We start from the raw sequence: 17,739 nt of genomic DNA, 5'->3' as shown, positions 1-17,739 counted from the left end.
GGCGGCTGCAGCAGCTCTGGTGAGAGCTGAGCTGCCGTCACGGTTGGGCAGCGTTGCGTGGGGCTGATTTCACTGTCATTTGCACATGTCTGGCAGGTGGAGCAGGAGCCGCTGAACCAGTCCCGCACCCCACCCTCCAGCTCCCCACCTCACACCAGTCAAAAAGGGCTGCTGGGCCCACGCAGGCTCTGCGGCGGGGGCAGAAAGCGGGCAGGAGGCGCTGGCTGGTCACACTTGAAATCCCCCTGCAAGGGCAGGTAAAAGGGGATGAGCCAGAAGGAGCGAGTTACCAACATCCCCCGCGTCGCACAGGGGACAGAGGGGCTGTCACGCTGCTTCTGATCGCTGAGTGCATCTCCAAATTCCCCCAACCCAAGATACAAGTGGTTAGGGATGCCCGTACAGGCAGGCTTCTCCAGAAGTGCAGGCAAGCAGGCAAGGAAGGATGCGCATGTTTCCAGGAATGCTACTGAACAGAGCCTGGATGTTAAGCACAGCCGCGTCACCGGACCACGGTGGCAGAGGGGCCGGGAAGTCAGCCGCTGGCGGATTTTCGGATGCCGATGAGCCCAGCACAGCTTGCTGGTGGAAGCTTCAGCCCAGCAGCACAGGCAAGAAGAAGGGGGGAAGAAGCACACACGCTCTCTTCAGAGAGACCCACTTTCTTTGGCACCGGCTCGACTTTCTTGCAAAACAGCAGCTGCGTGCTTTCACTTCTGCGTCACAGATAAGCATCGCTCAGAAACGGAGGCTTGTCAAAGGCTTCAGGATCTGCACCGCAGACAATTCGGACAGGGCGGGGTGGGTTTAAAGCAGGCGAATTTGGGCCCCATCAACATGGTACTGCGAATGCTGATGGCAAGGCTCAGGGTTGGATCTGGCCGGGGCAAAACCGTTTGGTAGACAGAAGCCCTCCTGGGTGCTTGGGCGAGATAGCATCAGTGAGAGATGGCTATTCCCTGCACGACCTCCTCTCTTCATTAAAGGCAGCATGATAATGAAGATAGCATCAATCTGTCGCTAAGAGAGATGCTCAGGTCATGTATGATATTAGCTGGGAAGGGGGCATTAACTCTTTAGGTGCTGAGATTGTCTATAAAGGCATCAGCAACTTCCTAACCGAGTCCGTAAGAGAGGAGAGCATCACAAATGCAAAACCAGCCTTGGAGACGAGGGATCAAGGTTTGGCATGCACTCATTTGACCTTTTTCATCCCTCTTCCCTCCCTTCACCTCTCGAACGCGAGGGGTATTGCTCTGCTCTGTCTGTTCAGCGGTGTGGAGCAGCAGCTCGGCACATCACAGCTCTGGTGGTGTGGCAACGAAGACAACACCATGAGATGGAAAGCCCCGGCCTGCACAGACGATGCTGAGGTCCTACGTACCGCAAAGCAAACAAACACCACATCTTGGCTATAAACCCACGCAGGTGCTCAAGAAAAGCCGAAAACAATTAATTCAGTCTTGAGTGGCTATCGCCAACCACAGGGGCAGAGGGAGGCTCTGAACCTCCGCTGGACCTCCATCACCAGGAGGGCAGCAGCACAAGTAGGTCAGCAGAGTGGAAAAACGAATATAGGGCAGAAAGGCCGAAGACTAATGCGGTCAGACCCTCTGCATGGGCTGCACACTTCTCTGCTACAGACCGTCTGCATTTATCCGCGTGGTGTCAGGTCTCACGAAGGATGCTGGTGGCCACGGTATACCCATCGGAGGCAGCGGCTCGCAGGATGCAGCTACGGCACAGCCACGGGTGGCACGGAGGCAAAGCTGAGCTGGATTTAGCCCAGCTGGGCTCAGGTATGGAGGGATCTATGCCCGTGTGCCAGCGTGCACCTAGCACGAGCCACCCACCCACACCAAACACTGCGCTGCTGCATGAAGGAGAGAGCTTAAACTGAGCTCGGCTAAGCCAAGGTGAGGTTTAGCACATCTGCCTGCAGAGAAGATGCACCCTGACACACCACTTGCTGACATTTAATAGAGGCATTCTCTCTCCGTTTCCTAGGTCGTGACCAAAAAAAACATCTGGCTTAATGTAAGATTCAAGCTGGCCAAGTTTTGAGAGAACTGACCCCCAAACCAGAGGTGTCCAGAGCCAACCCTCCCTGCACCGATGGAAACTGAAGTTCATCAACTCCTGAGCAGTTACATTTCTCCTTCCAAAAAGATAAGAAAATTGTCTCAACCTCTATGTGAGCAACCATGGCAACTTGTTAAATTAGGTCAAGATGTGGGGGCAGATAACGCAGCTTTGAAAAGCTGCTTGCGAGCTGGGTGAAGAACACATCAAACGCAAATGGAGCTTCCGCCAAAATGCACCTTCTCACCAAAGCATGCGCCTCCTGGGGCAGATACCATCAGAGATCTGCCGCGGCTGCGATAAAGCGCTGTGCCACCTCCCCGGGGCCACCAGCAAAACAGGCCCTTGGTAACAAAACCTGAACGATATTGTCAAGTTCTTAAAGTCAACGCAGAGAGCCCTGGAGATGAAGGACGTGATCTCCCAGGCTTCACCCTTCCAGCCTTAAAAGGTGCACATCTGTTGGGCGCTCCATTGGCTCCACCAGTCACCAGTGGTGTCGGACCTGTGCTCGAGGCATCATCTGAGTAGAGAGGGGTCCCGGCGCTTTGGGCCTCTGGGCTGGTAATCCCCCGCTCTGCTCGTTTGGAGGCTCCACCTCCTCAGCAGTGCTGCAAACGGAGCCCAGGCTTCAAGTTCCTCTGCTCTAGCTGGTAGACAGCACTTCCTCCCCCGAGTAAAGTCAAAGTAAAGCAAAGCAAAGCAAAAAAAAGAAGGACCTAAGAGTTCTGCCTGAGAGTCCCCGCGCTCCTTGCTCAGCTGGCCCAAGAAGTCCAGCACTTCTCAGTGGCCAGCCTGCATTTTTCTCTTTTTTTTTTTTTTTTTTTTTTTTTTTTGCAGAAATACACTGATACAAAGCAGTTTTGAGAGTGCCCAGTTCTCCTCCGGTTTGTAACGCAACGTGTTCTCACTTGCTCTCGCCGTGACCTGCTTTCACGGCAACCTGGCTTCGCTCTGCACCCGTGCTGGGCTCCCTCTGCCCAGAAAACCTAAGGTGCTGACAGGCTTCAAAAAGGGACATAAAAAGGCTTTAAAATCCCTGGAGTCACACGTCCACAAAGCTCATCTGTCCAAAGATCTTTCCCAATGCGGGCTGTGGCGGTTTGAGTACCGAATTACTGCTTAGCAGGTTTCGGAGCACGCAAGCAGCGCTCCAGGCTGAGGATTTCCAAGTGACTGCTGATTCTGGAAACCTCTGCTTTTCCTCTCCCCATTTAAAGTTTCTCAAGTGAAGCAATGCAGAAAAAAAAAAAAAAAAAAAATAAATAAAAAAATCAGGCACTCCCACTTATTGATCACAGCGAAATGCCCGGGCCAAGGGATTATCTTCCCGGCTCAAAACGGGGTTTGAAATGAGGCAAGGGAAAATGTTATGCAGCGTAAAGCGTTTGGAAGTGTGCTCTGGCACTGCATTAACCGAAGTCTCCCCTTCCTGGCGGCACGAGTCCAAGGACACTCTTTGGGGTGCTAATACTCCTTGGCAAAACGCGGGGTCCAGCCGCCGACTTCGGTTCCTCGCTCGTGGAGGGAGTTGGGAACGCTGCCTCTCTACGGGGGCGGCTCTTTTCCATGAGCTACAGCAAATGTGAAGGGAAACATCCAGTTTGGAAAATAAAGCTCCTCGTTTTGCCAGTGCCTCCGTGCCTCAGTTTCCCCAGCTGTTAAAACCCAACCAACGCTCCTGCCCAGGCACTGGGTACCCAAAAACACTTCCACGGGCCGTAGTGAAAGGCGTTATCAGGAGAAAATAGGAATTAAAATTGCAAGTTGTGCTCACTGCTCTCTTTTCTTAGGAACATCAGCTTCCGTGGCACGGCGGGGAACGGCGTCTCGGGGCACAGCCCCTCCTACCACTCACGCCTCTCCCCACCACATCCCCCAGCCGAAAACCATTCAGGAATAGCAAAGCACACTTTTCTTTTGCATCGACTTGGTCGAAACAGGCTCATTCAGCAGGCAGGGCTGAGCTCTCTTTCTAACTAAAGCTATAGCAACAAACCACTTCCTTTTTTACACGTAGCTCCTAAAATTATCTCTCCACTTCTCCTCCCCTCTACATCTCTCCCCCCCTTACAAAAAAACTAGATATCAGCCCTAAGATGAGCCGTGTGTGGGAGGAGAATTCAGGGACAGTCACACCTCAGGATCTGCTCTGAACCTTTTGATGATCGTTATCTGCACAAACTATTTCCACCGCTTGGCTCCTCTGGGCCACAGCTGCTACCAGCTGGGGCAGAATGGATCAGCTTGTAGGAGGGAAAGGGGAACTGGCAGGAGGCTACCCTCCAAATTTGACGTATAGTACAGGGGAAAGCCATGGCACAGAAGGACTGGAAAGGATTACCTCAGTTTTAGCTGGAAGCCCCATCCCACCAGGTTTCACTCCATGGAGATGCCAGATTGCTGGAGGGCTGTCATATAAAAACCCAGAGTTTCCGTGGCCTATCACCTTCTCGTCTTTCCCAGCGCAGGGAATGGAAAATGTTTGGGTCTGCTTTGGCACCGTCCCATCCCTGCCTCGCACCAAAGAGCAAAACCAAGCGCTTCTTCCATGCCAAAAGGGGAGAAGATCATTTCACATCACCCACAGCGATGCTGGAAACGAAGCCGCTCCTGCCTGAGGTGGGCAACCACAAGCAAGTGCCCCGCACGTTGCATAAAAGCGTTGGAGGGGGGAAACGAGGGCTTTCTACTACCTTGTGCTCTCAACAATACGAACCAGACACCAGTTCCTACCAGACTCAACCAGGAGGCGTCCAGGCGTAATGGATCGCAAGGCATCGAATGCTCTGCACTCAGCCACGTTCTACATCCTCCACGAGGTCTGGAGTGCCTGCGCTTGAAGGACATGCAGCCTTGGGGGGCTGCATATGCTCAGGTGTGCCCACATGCGTGTGGCTGAGCCCAGGGGCACCCCAAAACTCCTCACTCACAGGCCACTGAGCCAGCGACGCAGGCGTTGAGGCAACCCAGAGACCCTGGAGGCTCTGCCCTCCACCGATGGAGAGGCTCTACCCAAGACCCTCAGCAGAGAGGTGGTTTCCTGAGGAGTGTGACCCTACCTGTGTAGCCAGCGAGGGCAGCAGCAGGGATGACAGGCTTGCACTCTTTCTAATCGGGCCCTACTCAGGAGGGGACGCGCTGCAGGCTCTGAAAGGAGGACTGGCTGCTCCAGGACTGCGTCAGCCGGTCGCAGCTGTCGTAGCTCTCTATGCTCTCGAAGGAGTCCTGGCCGCCCAGTTTACCTGGCGAGACGGAAAGGTATGTGAGATGCGCCTGGCCAGCACGGGGATGCTCTAGCTTGCCGCGGCCAGGAGAAGAGCACTTTGTCGGCCTGGTGTGCAGGCAGAAGGCAACCAGGCAAATGTTTGCCATCCCACCAAACAAACTCGAAAGTACGGCCTGAAACTGGGCCACTTCTGTTATCTTCGTAACTTAGAGCAGGGCTATCTGAGCCCCGGAGATGTTCAGGCACCAGAGCAGGGAAAAACCCAAAGTCCTGACTCTCTACCCAAGTCTGATGCCGGGGGCAAACTGGGAATTGTCCTCTGTTTCAAAAAGGCAATACAGAGAAATAATTCACTTTAGATAGATATTCAAAGCTCGGTTCAAGTGCCACGACCTCTTGCTCTTGCTGCTGAAAGATAGGGGTCTCCAGTAAGTCCCATATTACCTCTGCCAGCCCTATATAAATGCTGCTCAGGCATATTCAAGGGCACTGGACACTCCGCTTCTTCCCTTTTGATGTTTCCCCCAAAACTATACAGCAGCCTTTTATTGCCATATGTTACAACCAGCTTCCACCCCCAAATCCCCAAACAGCAGCAGATTTGACAGAGGAGGAGAGCAAAAGGCTGAGAGCTCAAACAGCTATTTTTCCAGTTCTGGTAAGGTGAGCACAGCTGGGTTGTATCAAGGCTACTCTCGGGGGTATTTTTAGTAAAGACCAGAACACGAGTGGCCAGATCCTCAGCAGTGCTATGCTGCTTTACACCCACTAGAGACAGCGTAAGTGTACCCTCTGTGCTTAAAACTGAGAGCTAAAAAAGGCTCCAAAGAACAAACTGAAATTGCTCTCTCTGATCTCCCGTACGCTGCCGATTGCTCAACATCTTTACTGACAAACTAAGAGCGTAACAGGATCATTCAAGTTCACTAATTTCCCAAACCGGGCTAAAAACAGCTGCTGGGATTGTGCAAGAACTCCTGGAGAAATTTCCATTGGCAGAGCTACCCGCAGCTTGGGCCCAGATAGTAAATCACAGGGGAACAGGAACGTTGAAGGACGCTGGCACGCTCCCCCAAATATTTGTTGTGTTGTAGTTTGAAGAGCACTTGCTGCGAAAAGACTCAACTACCGTGGGCTCTGCCCCGATCGCTGGCCCGAAATCATTTGAAATTTGGACCCATCGCCTTGATTCTGCCGGTAATATTCATGCTTCAAACTCTTTTGATTAATTTTTTTTCTTCTAGGTTTTTGAGAATTTCACAGAATACACTTCAAGCGCTTCCTGAATCCTGCAAGGGGAAAATTAACACCGCTTTGTGCATGTTCATTAATTGGCATAACCACTTCCCTGAGAAGTCCCGCAGCACAAGCTCGTTTAGAAAAGGAATTTAAAATCTGCCAGATGAACAGCCGCAGTGTTGGAGACGTGACTTGGGTCATTTCGTTGAAAATTCACCTAAATTTGACCTAAATGTGAGCCTTTGGAAAAATCACGCCTTGCACCTCCTCAGAGGAAACTTGTTAAGGGTTTGGCCACTACACTTTCCAACCAGACGTCCTCAGTGATAAGGCCGAGTGAAAAAAAACTCCCACGGGACCACAGAATTAACTCCTAAAGCCCCCACAACGAAAGACAAAAGGAGACTGTCTGGAAAACCTTCATCCTGAATTTCCCACTGCTGAAGCACTTGACTTTGCGACAGACTAATCTTTGAATACAGATGAAGGTAAAGATGTACGTAAATACAAATAAACTGAACTCTGCTTTACAGTAAGGCTTTTTTATGCCACTCTGGGAGGATTTATGCCACCCAAAGTCCCTTCTACATGGCTGAAATGTCGCGTTAGTGTAAGCACGGCCGTAGCCCGTTGCATTTCTTCACTTGCAATGAGTACGTTCAAGGGTTTGCTAACACAGGGGCCCTTGGTCCCCACTGCGGAGTTAAGGGCGCTTTCTTCCCTCCCCTGGAGCCTTTTTAGGCTTGCCAGCGAGAACAGGCTCAAGGTACAATTGCAAAAGCACGCCTGAATCATTGCATTTCAGTGAGAATTATTATGAAATCACCTATGTTAAAGAAAAGGTCAAGAAAAGGGAAAGACACCGATGAAAGACAGCCAGAAAAACAACCCCAGCAAGAGGAGCTTACGTGAAATTCTAACACTGCTGCCCTTTTGGCTCACCGTATCGTCCAAGTCACCTCTCTCATATTAACACTCAGCCAGCAGCAGAAGCAGAGGTAATAATACAAATAATAACTCTCCTGTCATTAGCTCTCCCAGCTTGGAAAAAGAATGAGGAACTTAAAATGAGCTCCACTGGGCAACACACATGCGATGCAGACCTGCAACGGGGCTCCGGCTTTCACAGGGAACCAGCACATCTTCAGCTCTCCTAGCTGGCTTTAAATGTTCAACATCAAACCTGGCTCACAGCAACACGTTACTATAATGAATTTTAGGTTTGGGGACACCTGGATCCTATTCAGGGCACCATCGCAGGCAGGTCAGATCTCCTCCCCGTGCCTCAGGTTCCCTACCTGGAGTCAGGAGATAACGATACCCCTTTGTAAGTGACTTTGAGCTCTACGGATTAAACTTTTGCTTTGAATATATTATACTGTGAGCCAGATCCTCAGCCTTGCATTAAGCAATGTAATTACAGAGTAGTCGGGCATCTGGGCCCCATGTGTTCAGAATTTAATAATATTAATTGAAAAGGCATTTGGGCTCAGATCCTCAAATGTGTTTAGGTGTTAAAATCCCATCATCTCAAACGGGAATCATGTACCTATAACTCTTTGGAGATGTAGCACAAGGATTCGGGGGGTCCTTCGGCTCTGTCGCTGACTCAACCCATGACATCTGCATCTCCTAACAAAGCACGGGGCTTGGCTTCATCAGAACAGATCATGAGTTCAAGCAAACAGACAGCAATGTCAATGGAGATGATGGATAAAGACTTTGGATCATCAAGTGTAAAACACTTCAGAGCCTTGGCCAGTAATTCCTGATGAGAACTTGTGAAGGATTTGTGGGGTTTTGCCTGGTCTCCTAGGAAAATGAGATTTATACAACCACACAGCAGTCTGTGTCCCCCAATAACCTTAAAGCCTATCTCAACCTCACTCAAGTTTGACATCAAAGTACAGAGCCAGCAATGCTCCACTTTTGCTACAAAACCAGGCAGCAGAGTAGAGAAAAGAAAAGGGCTCGAAGCCATCAGGGGATCCATCTGGAAGTTCAGCCTCGTGAGATATGTGGCTTTGTTCCTGGCGCTGCGCAGTGCCCTAATGGCCTCGGTCCCCCCAAAGTACATCTCCTACAGAGGGGAAGGCAGCGCTTATGTTGATATCGGTAGAGGTGGCAAGAACTCAAGCAAACCCTGGGAGATGCCCAACTGTACCTCGACTGGCGCGTCCCATGCACATGTTATCTGGCGTTACTACTTCTTGCTTGATCGTGAAGTAGTCTGTCTGCAGGGAGTCCGTCTGGACTGGGTCCCGCAGGATGACCGAGGGATAGTCGTTCTCGTACTTGAGGGACAGGAGCTCTTCCGCGCTGATGGGATGGAGGGTCTGGTAGGACTCGGTGATGAAGCTGGGCTCAGAGAACTCAGAGGGAGGCACGCACTGCGCATGCTCGATGCCATAACCTGCCGGTAGAACGGGAGCGTCAGAAAGCGACCCAAACACAAGCAGCTCAAAGAAACCAGAGAGTTGCTCACTCCCCCTCCAGCTTCCCACAGCACACTGAGATCTGAGGTCCGCAGTGGGAGAGGAGGCTGTCTTTGGATATAAAATACCTGGAACAATTGGGCACTAATTTTGAGTAAGGCTTTTAAAACCTACAGAGAGATTGTGTCTTATAATTGCAGCAATTTAAACAAATAAGACATCCTCAACCATCATCAACGTGCATTATGCCAAACTCCTCTCAAGCAAGCTGCTAGTGGGAAAAAGCTGGAAAATCGTGACGAGCGTAGTCTCAGCAAAGGAGATATAGGGCAAAGAAGATTAATTGGCGATTGTAATAGGTGAGTCACTTCCACAGTCACTTCTCCTCACTGGCCAGAGCCTGGAACCCCAATTCAGGTGAGTTGGGTTGGGGGGTTTTTTTGCTGGTTCAGGAAATACATCACAGATTTCAAATGCCTTTAAAGAACATCTCCAAACCAATGGCAACGGGAAGCACGGGAGTCTAGATTGATGACTCATCTCTTTCCTTGCTAGGCTCCTACCTAGCAATTCAGAATTAAGCCTTCTTCCCCCACGTCTCCCCCTTTTTTAATAAGTTTTTTTAAAAATCCGAATGTTCTGGGGTGTTGAGGTCGCTTGTCAGGTCTACTGAGCTACAGCTTCAAACCAACAGTGCTTGCAAAGTGAGATTATAGCATCTCAAGGCAGTCCCCCCCAAAAAATAAAGACGGCTTCTAAATAAACCCAAAACACTAGGAAAGACAAAATGACATACTTTGCATGCTCTGCCACGACAGAGTAACAACTGCATGGTGCAGTCCTCACGTGAGGCAGACAAACCTCTAATAGGTGGCACTTTCATGCCTGGAGGCACCAGAACGATACTGATAATTGAGACTTACTAATGAAGTAGTCTGAAGTATAGCGGGATTCTGGATATGTTGTATTCACTCCATTTGCTGGGTACGGTTTTACCTCTTCTGCAAAGAGAAAAGGAAGGAAATGTCACATGTCCATAGGCATATCGTAATCCGCGAGACTTGCTGTAATGCAGAGAGGTCTAAACTTCCTAAAATGCTCCTCTCCGGGTTAAACTGGGACATTCAAAGGCACAGAAATTAGTTAGGAGCCAAAATCCCACTGAAACAAGTGCTTGATGCGCTTTGGGTTCCTTCGGGAGTTCTTGCTGCAGGCATGCCCAAATTTAAACAAACCAAAACAGAACAGCAACAACTTTCTCAATCAGGGGCTCCAGGTGGTTCTGAAATACTAGTTGCATAATTTCCTTGCTTGCCTTAATTTTTGTCGTCTTTCAGTCTCTCCAGGATTGCTTATCACGCTTACATGTATAAGCTCGTGAAAAAAACCCCACCATACAGGGACAGTTGTTTTCCTGAGAAAGCCCCTATTTTTAGACCAGCAGTAGGTGTGTGCAAAGTGAGTGGGTAACGCATACCAAAACCAGCTCCTACAACCCCAAATTAATGCTAATTCCCAGCCTACGCAGCGCCTTTTACCTTCCACCTCATGCAGGTGATAGATCTGTGCTCAAAAAAGCTTCGTCGCACTGTCCATCACCCAACTCCTGATACAGACCCCACGGTGTGTATATGGGCAGCACGCAAAATTTTAGCCTTTCTATAGGCATAATTCCCTGAGAAAGAGCACATATTACATCAAAGCGTAGATTCTCCGCTTTCCATTGCTTTTTCCGAGCACTTTGGTACTCCTGGGCTTGGCGCCGAATTTGCTTTCCCATGTAAAAGCCACATTGCTCCTACCCTGACCAGTTTTTCCATTAACACCTTACTCGTTCCAGCACGGCACGTGGGCAGAGATACCGGCACGGGAGATTTTATTTTCTTTGCAGAGGGTAACCAAAACAAAAAATAAAAAAAAAAAAACCCACATAGACAACTCCAGGTTATGTTTACTTCTGCTGAGGCTAAAGAGGACCGAACCGAAGATAACGCACATTCGTATGCAAGAAGCCTAATTTTGGCCCTCTCTCCTGGGGATTGCAGAGTGGAAAATATTCTCTAACAAAAGGAGGTTTTGTGCAAACAGAGAGACCTAATGAGAAACGCTTTTTTGCTCTCCCCACGGTGTCTGCCAAGGGGCAGGGTGGGTGACCACAGAGAAAGAGAACAACCTTCAGCTATGCTTACAGTCAAGTGGAGGGCACTGCTGACTGCTGGTAACTCAAGAGGTTATTTTAGGAAGAAATTTGGAAAAATATGCCTGAAAATATCCAAATCCATGCAGGGAAAAGTCGCCCATCTGCTGCCGTTTTTAAACCCCCCAGCAGCCTGTGGTACATGAGTCACTCTCGGAAAGCACTCGCAAGGGACGCATGGTAGCAGGAGGGACAGCAAGGTCACTGCCTGTCCCAGCGTGACCCGATGCCAGCGGTTGCACTGGCATCGTTTGCGATGTTTGGCATAGGTAAAGCCAAACATTTTGGGGGTTAACCACCATTCCCAGCATCAGCACCCCCAAACGATGATGGTGGGTGGCTGGGGAAGATGGAAGAGATGGGTGAGCCTGGGGAAACCTTGATCCTTGACATCCCCGGCCACAAAGTGGAGACAACCATCTCCTCTCGCACAGGGAGAGATGCGACAGGGAGAATTTTGCACGTATGTTTGTACAGCACGAGCACAACGGAACCCAGATCTTGTCAGGGATTTGGAGATGTACTACCAGTAAGACGAGTCCCATGACTTACAGGGAACAGAAATTAGTCCTTGGGGTGAGGCTGGTTCTTTCTTGGAAGCTCTTCTTAGTTACTCTCCAAATACTTCACAGATATTGCCCTTCTGGGAAATGTGTAAAGAACCCACCATAGAAGCTAAGGCTCCGATAGCTTATGCAAGAGGTGACAAAGTCACAAGTAAAACTGAACACAGAATGGAGACTTCTTGGTTCCCAGGGCTACACCAACAGTGTCGAAACAAAGAAATTCGGCTTAATTCTTTCTCGTCCTTTTGGAAGAAAAGCTGCAACAGGCACAAAGACTTCCAGTTTCTTTGCAAAAGCTCCTCTCTGTCTCAGGCCTTTTGCATCCTCAGGACTGCAGCATCCTAACGCCCGCGTGTGTCAACGCTCTACGGAAACATGATCCCTACTTTACTGTGAAATTCCAGCACCGAGTTCATCTCCGTGCCTTGGGGAATCTGCAGGAAGGAGCTGCAAACCCAGCTCTGATGCCTCAGTCAGTACCTGCAGCACATCGCATCCCTCTCCAGCGGGTCAGAGCCCAAACGAATGAAGGAAGAAGGGTTGCGGGAAGGCATAGCTACGTTACAAGCCGTGGCTTACAGCACGGAGAAACTGGACTGACCGCAACGTTTTGCTTTGTTTGGTTAAACTGCTTGCTGTTGATACAAGCACCCAATAAAAATTATGCAAAACGAGAAGAACAGAACAGATATAGAGTCAAAGAGCAGAAAAACAGCCCGTCGTACCCAGACCCTGGGAAGAGCCGTGTTTACCTTCTGCAAACCACAGGTAGCAGTAAAATTAGTAATCAGCAATTAACATCCATTTGTCAATGGCTTCCTGGAAGGCATAACTTTGCTCCCCCTCCCCTTCCTGCTACCAGCAGAGGCCCGCTGCGAAGCACGCAGGGTCGGTATGACAGCGCAAGGGATATTCCAGGAAAGCAAATAGCTCTGCACAAAACCGAGCTAGAGACAGAGCTCAGATTTGCCGCTGCCCCTGCTTGTGGCTCGGTTAAAGGCGTGAAGCTCTTCACCCGCCCTTTAGAAACCATTTAGAAACCGGTAAGTGTTGCTTGGGCATCCAGACGCCACGAAAATCAACACCCAAAATCAACGTGTGTGTGTGTCCCCAGTCATTGAAAATTAATGCCCTGGACTGCTGTCATGCGGGGACTGGCAGAGATGGCTTCTCCTGTGGGGGACACGGCCACTCTTAACACAATGCCATTACACCTTTTGGGACATGAAACAAAGAAAAGCGGCTTCCAATCACAACTGGGAAATTAGGGTGGGATTTTGGTGGTATCGCTGTACCCAGTTCTGCCAGAGGAAGTAGTAAAATTCACAACGGGAGCTGAACGAGCTGAGGAAGAATGCTTTGGAAAATCCCACCATGGTTTCCAGGCAGGCGGAGTGGCCCTGCCCGCTGTAGATTCCCGCCAAGCGGCCGGCGCAAACGCCCTTCCTCTTTCAAGCAGCGCCAGGATTTGCATTGCCCGCTCCCGGTTGGGATGCCCATTTGAAATCCTACTGGGAAACTGGGCTTCGAAAGCTGCTTTTCTTGGGTTTAAAGCCTAAGGTGAATACCTCATTGCACAGCCAGGCTGCCAGCCAAGGTCTTCAGAAGGGCCCAAAAATCAGGCCAGTCATGAGCCATTCACCCTGGAGACTCCAGGACTCACCTTTCTGTAAGATCTCCAGATGTTCCCAAAGGATATCTCCCACAAAGTCAGGCGCTAGCTCCAGGAAGCACTCCTTCCCCAGGGCGCAGAGGGCGGCTCCATTCATGCAAAACTTCTGGAAATCCACTCCCTTCAGGCTGAACTCGTTCACCGCCCACATCACCCAGTCCCGCACGTGCGTCTCCGTCCACTGCTGGGGATCTGCACCAAGGGGTTGTAGAAGAGATCCATGAATGAGCAACCACAAGCCATTTCCCCAGGAAAACAGGACACAAACAGTGCTACAGCTGTCCCAGTGGATAAACACCTGCAGAATTTCATCCCAGAGAGACTGACAGTCCATTGGCATAAGGGTGAAACGTGGTGGAACACCATACCTATAGTTTGGATCAGCCCATCACACAAGGAACGAGCTTTGGATTTGTTTGGGACTTTTAACAATTCCACCATTTCTCTGACCCTTTCTCCCACCGTTTTCTCTATCTCACTTGGTTTCTCCTTCTTATCAGTCTCCTGTAAAGGGTCCCCGCTGCTTCTCCGTATTGCGGAGACGACTTGTAAATACAAGTCCTGGAGCTGCCTCCAAAAGGAGCAGGTCCCCAGAGTTGCAAAAGAGGTCATCCAGCAGAAGTCAGCAGGACAGACAGGCACAATCTGTCAGACAGGCGTAGTATGGAAGGAGTACTGAAAGGTTTTGCCTGTATGTCCAGATGTTTCCAGCTGAAGCTGCCAAGAAACAAGGCAATACTACCTGGAGAGAATCAACAAAAGAGATGGCAGATGTGGAGAAGGGCAGGAGGACACGACCTCTGTGTCTGCCCCGGCTCCTCACTGGGAAGCCATGTCTTACATGTCTTACCTTTGGGGATTCCCAGCCGCTGTTGCTCTTTGGCAAAGCCGCTGAAGGTGGCTTTCAATGCCTGAGACATCATTTCTTTGCTGCTGGGAGTTAATAAAGGCACGTCCGCACATTCCATATCTGAAAGAAGAAGGAGAGAAAAACGGCCGTAAGGGCATGGGACTGGGAAAGATGACAGGAGGCATGTTGGCTATCAAATTGTCAGAAGAACAGAGAAATCTTTCTTTCTTCTGAAATTTTCACACCTAGACCCTCTAGCCCTACACCTAAACCCTACAAGTCCATGAGCAGCCTTCTTAAATACAAGAAAAAGAATCTTGTGCTTAGAAGAAGCCTGTACTTAAAGGGCATAAACAAGCCATGTCTGGTAGGGTAGGTGACATGGTCTTCTTACAAGCCAACCATGAATACGCTACTGGAACTTTGACGGTGATATCAAAGACCTTTCCAGATATCAGCCTGCTGGGCTTCATCACCCCTGGTGGCCTCTGGAGCCTGGGAAATAGCCGAGCAGCCCCAGAGGCCAATGAAGGTAAAGAGTCCTACACCAAGGTGAACAAGAAAGCAGGGAGAAAAGCGTCTCTGAACTCCCACTCCAGCTTTGGGCATTCCAGTCCAAAGAAAAGCAAAAGGAAAAAATTAATTTTAAAGATTCGCAGGCAATCCTGGAAAAAGTAAGCTGACAGCAGGCTGAGGCAGGATGAAGAACCGGCAGAAAACCCATTCAAGGAGGGAGAGAAAACAAAGAGCTGGAAAATCCCACATTAGCACAGAGTTACATCACGCGCAGCCCATAGCATGGAGCGACGCGATTCGGGGTGAGTCACTGAACAATGCTCAGCCGCCCCCATGGGAGAGCGCGGGGCCAAGCCAAGAGCTGGGCCTTGGAGTAAGTCCTGGTGAGAAGCAAAGCTCTTCCCTTTTTCTAATTAATTTGGAAGGAGGCGGATATTTGTAGCCACAGAGTTTCATAAACAAAAGCAACCGTTTAAAAAAAAAAAAAAAAACAAATGCCAGACCTCCTTGATCTGAATAAAGGTTTGGCTCTTTTTCATGTATTTTAAGCATTCCTGAAAAACATCTTTTGAAGAGAAGGAAAGCCTCGTACAACCACCATCTCCAACGACTGAACTGTATCAGTCTCATGTGTAAATCTTCCACCTGAGGCCGCTTTAGCACTGGAGCCTATTGGAAATTTTTCAATGAAAACTGTTCTCAGTGGAAAAATGACACCACGCGCAAGCTCTTTTGCTGTTTTCATGAATGTCTGGGTGTAGACACCAAAAGTCAAAGAATTCTCTGTTTTGTGGAAATCCCAGCCACCTCGGCTTACTATTGCTCCAAGTTAATTTCGGCTCTGATTTAATAAGCCATTATACCTCCAAAACCCTGGCGAGTGCTTCTTTCAAGCAACGTTGAGTGCATCGCTAATGCAACGGCGAGTCAGGGCTGGAGACAGCGCTGCGGCTGCCGAGCACGGGCATCCCTGTGCGACACCACTGCTTTCCAGTCCCACCCAGTCTGGGCTTCCCGCTCCACTCAAGTCCTCCCCAGCCAAACTCGCAGGCATCGTTTAAGGTCCGAACAAGGCAACATTGGGGTTTTTCGCAAGTGGGAATCTGGGGGTTGCATCAATAAGCATCCACGCGCAGCTCTGCAGCACGGGGTGAGGTTGACCACGCCGCATAGCATCCCCCAAATCATCAGGGGGATGCAGCAAATGCGATCCCACCACCAAACCAAACAGAACCACTTGTCTGTCTCCCATCTTTGCACCTTCCCCCTATTGTCCCCAAATAAAAGACATCAGGCAAAATCACTCCCTCTCTCGAACGTCAGTCACCGAGGCACTCACGTAATGATTTGCACAACTCTTTGCTCAGGTAGGACTAGTAAAATCCCCATCACTGAGCCTCTTAGGATGTGATTCCTCCCCCTAACCCCACCATATACATCAAGGATTCCCTGCCACGGTGGAAATATCGGGGCCTTTGAAAGCAAATAATACATTTAAAGGCTATTTGGCAAATTACACTTCATTATTTACTGGATTTGGCTGGAGAGGGCACGGAAAAATGAGCAGCCACCCTCGCTATCTCTGTTCTCCATCTGCTGCTTTGAGATAACACTGGGAGAAAGTGGTTCGGTGCCCCTTTCCCTTCATCCTCATGTTACATTTTAATGCTTTGCTTTCTGTGCTCTGTGGTTACAGGGACCACCCAGGAATCCGCTCCCCTCCGCCGGCTGGTTAAACGGCAGTTCACTGCTCCCGGGTGCGATGGGAAGATGAGTCAGAGTCCGGCTAAGAAAACGTTTCTAACCCCGATTTTTACACTGAATCACTTGCAAAAACCTGTGCAGAGATGACCTCCTTAAAGCAAGCCACGAAGAGCAACAGGGCAAGGTGAGGCGCAAGCAAAAACGTATTTATACCTCTGCAATACAAGCGAGTACCTATCCCCGATCCCCCCAGTCTTCTCCTGCAGGATCCACGGGATTGGGTTTGCACATACCCAGCGAATCAATTTTTCAGTAGCGGGGGGTAAGGTTTCGGTTTAGTAAGGTGAACGCTGAGCTCTGCACAAACATGTCAAAACAGGGAAGACTTAAAAGTGATTCCCAGGGAGAGGTCATCGGAGAAGCAAACAGTCTATTTTCAAATTTTTAAAAAAAAAAAAAAAATAGTTTAAAAAGCAAAGTGCCAGAGGAGGGTTTCTATTTAAACACCAGAGTAAACCAAAATGTGCATTTCAAGGCCTCTCCTTCAAAATACGTTGTACTCGGCAGATTTAGGATTGAAACATCATCTACTTTTTTTCCTGTTCTACCGTAGCTACTAGTTAAAATTTCTTCAGAAGACAAAACAGCCAAAAAGCCCCAAGCCTGCTAACGCTTGCAGAAGCCTTATTTTAGTCAGCAGTGTCCCACATCTATAGAAAAAGCTCACACGTGTAAGAAGTAAACGTGTTTGTAAAGCTCCGCATACGTGTTTGTGGACAAGTCTTAGCCGTGTGACCTCAAAGAGATGGGAGGGACGGACAGTTTTCAATCTAAATTCTGCCTCTGCCGGTTTTGAGATACTGAATTTACTTCGATATGATTTTCTTTGGTAATCTCTGAGTGTCCGGGAAGCGTGATGGGCTTTACCCAGCTCTGCCTGATGCAACTTTCCTGGGCGTAGGGGAGTTACTTCCCAGAGAGCAGAATGGAGCTCTGGTGATGTCCTCCAGCACCCGCAGACCTTTGCCTTCAGTTTGGGATGCCGAAAGGTCAGAGCCAAGCAGAATTTCGGTAACAAAAGCAACCCCGGCTCAGCTCCCCCCCCACCCCAGTTTCAGCTTTCACTGCCATCTGAAACCTCTTTCCAAGATTTTAATCAAATCTTCCGCAAATAAAACGTCTCCTTTCGTGTACCTCCTGCCGTCCGCCCAGTACACACACGCATGCATGCGTGCGCGCAGGCGGGCTC

General features: G+C 49.6%; 1 protein-coding gene across 1 annotated transcript in view; it reads right to left on the bottom strand.

Annotated features, from left to right (window-relative positions):
* Window positions 1-14,388, bottom strand: part of ETS1 (v-ets avian erythroblastosis virus E26 oncogene homolog 1) — a 21,368-nt gene extending 6,980 nt beyond the window's left edge. Inside the window, exons 1-6 of the mRNA XM_009890827.1 lie at window positions 14,271-14,388; window positions 13,412-13,612; window positions 9,909-9,983; window positions 8,715-8,963; window positions 5,218-5,327; window positions 5,145-5,187 (exon numbers count right to left, since the gene is read on the bottom strand). Of these exons, the coding sequence (XP_009889129.1) occupies window positions 5,145-5,187; window positions 5,218-5,327; window positions 8,715-8,963; window positions 9,909-9,983; window positions 13,412-13,612; window positions 14,271-14,388 (796 nt within the window). The remainder of the gene's footprint in view (window positions 1-5,144; window positions 5,188-5,217; window positions 5,328-8,714; window positions 8,964-9,908; window positions 9,984-13,411; window positions 13,613-14,270) is intronic.
* Window positions 14,389-17,739: the final 3,351 nt, after the last annotated feature.

Source organism: Charadrius vociferus, unplaced genomic scaffold (assembly GCF_000708025.1).
Source record: "Charadrius vociferus isolate BGI_N301 unplaced genomic scaffold, ASM70802v2 scaffold858, whole genome shotgun sequence".
Classification (NCBI taxonomy): domain Eukaryota; kingdom Metazoa; phylum Chordata; class Aves; order Charadriiformes; family Charadriidae; genus Charadrius; species Charadrius vociferus.
This window is presented reverse-complemented; position numbering and strand designations above follow the sequence as displayed.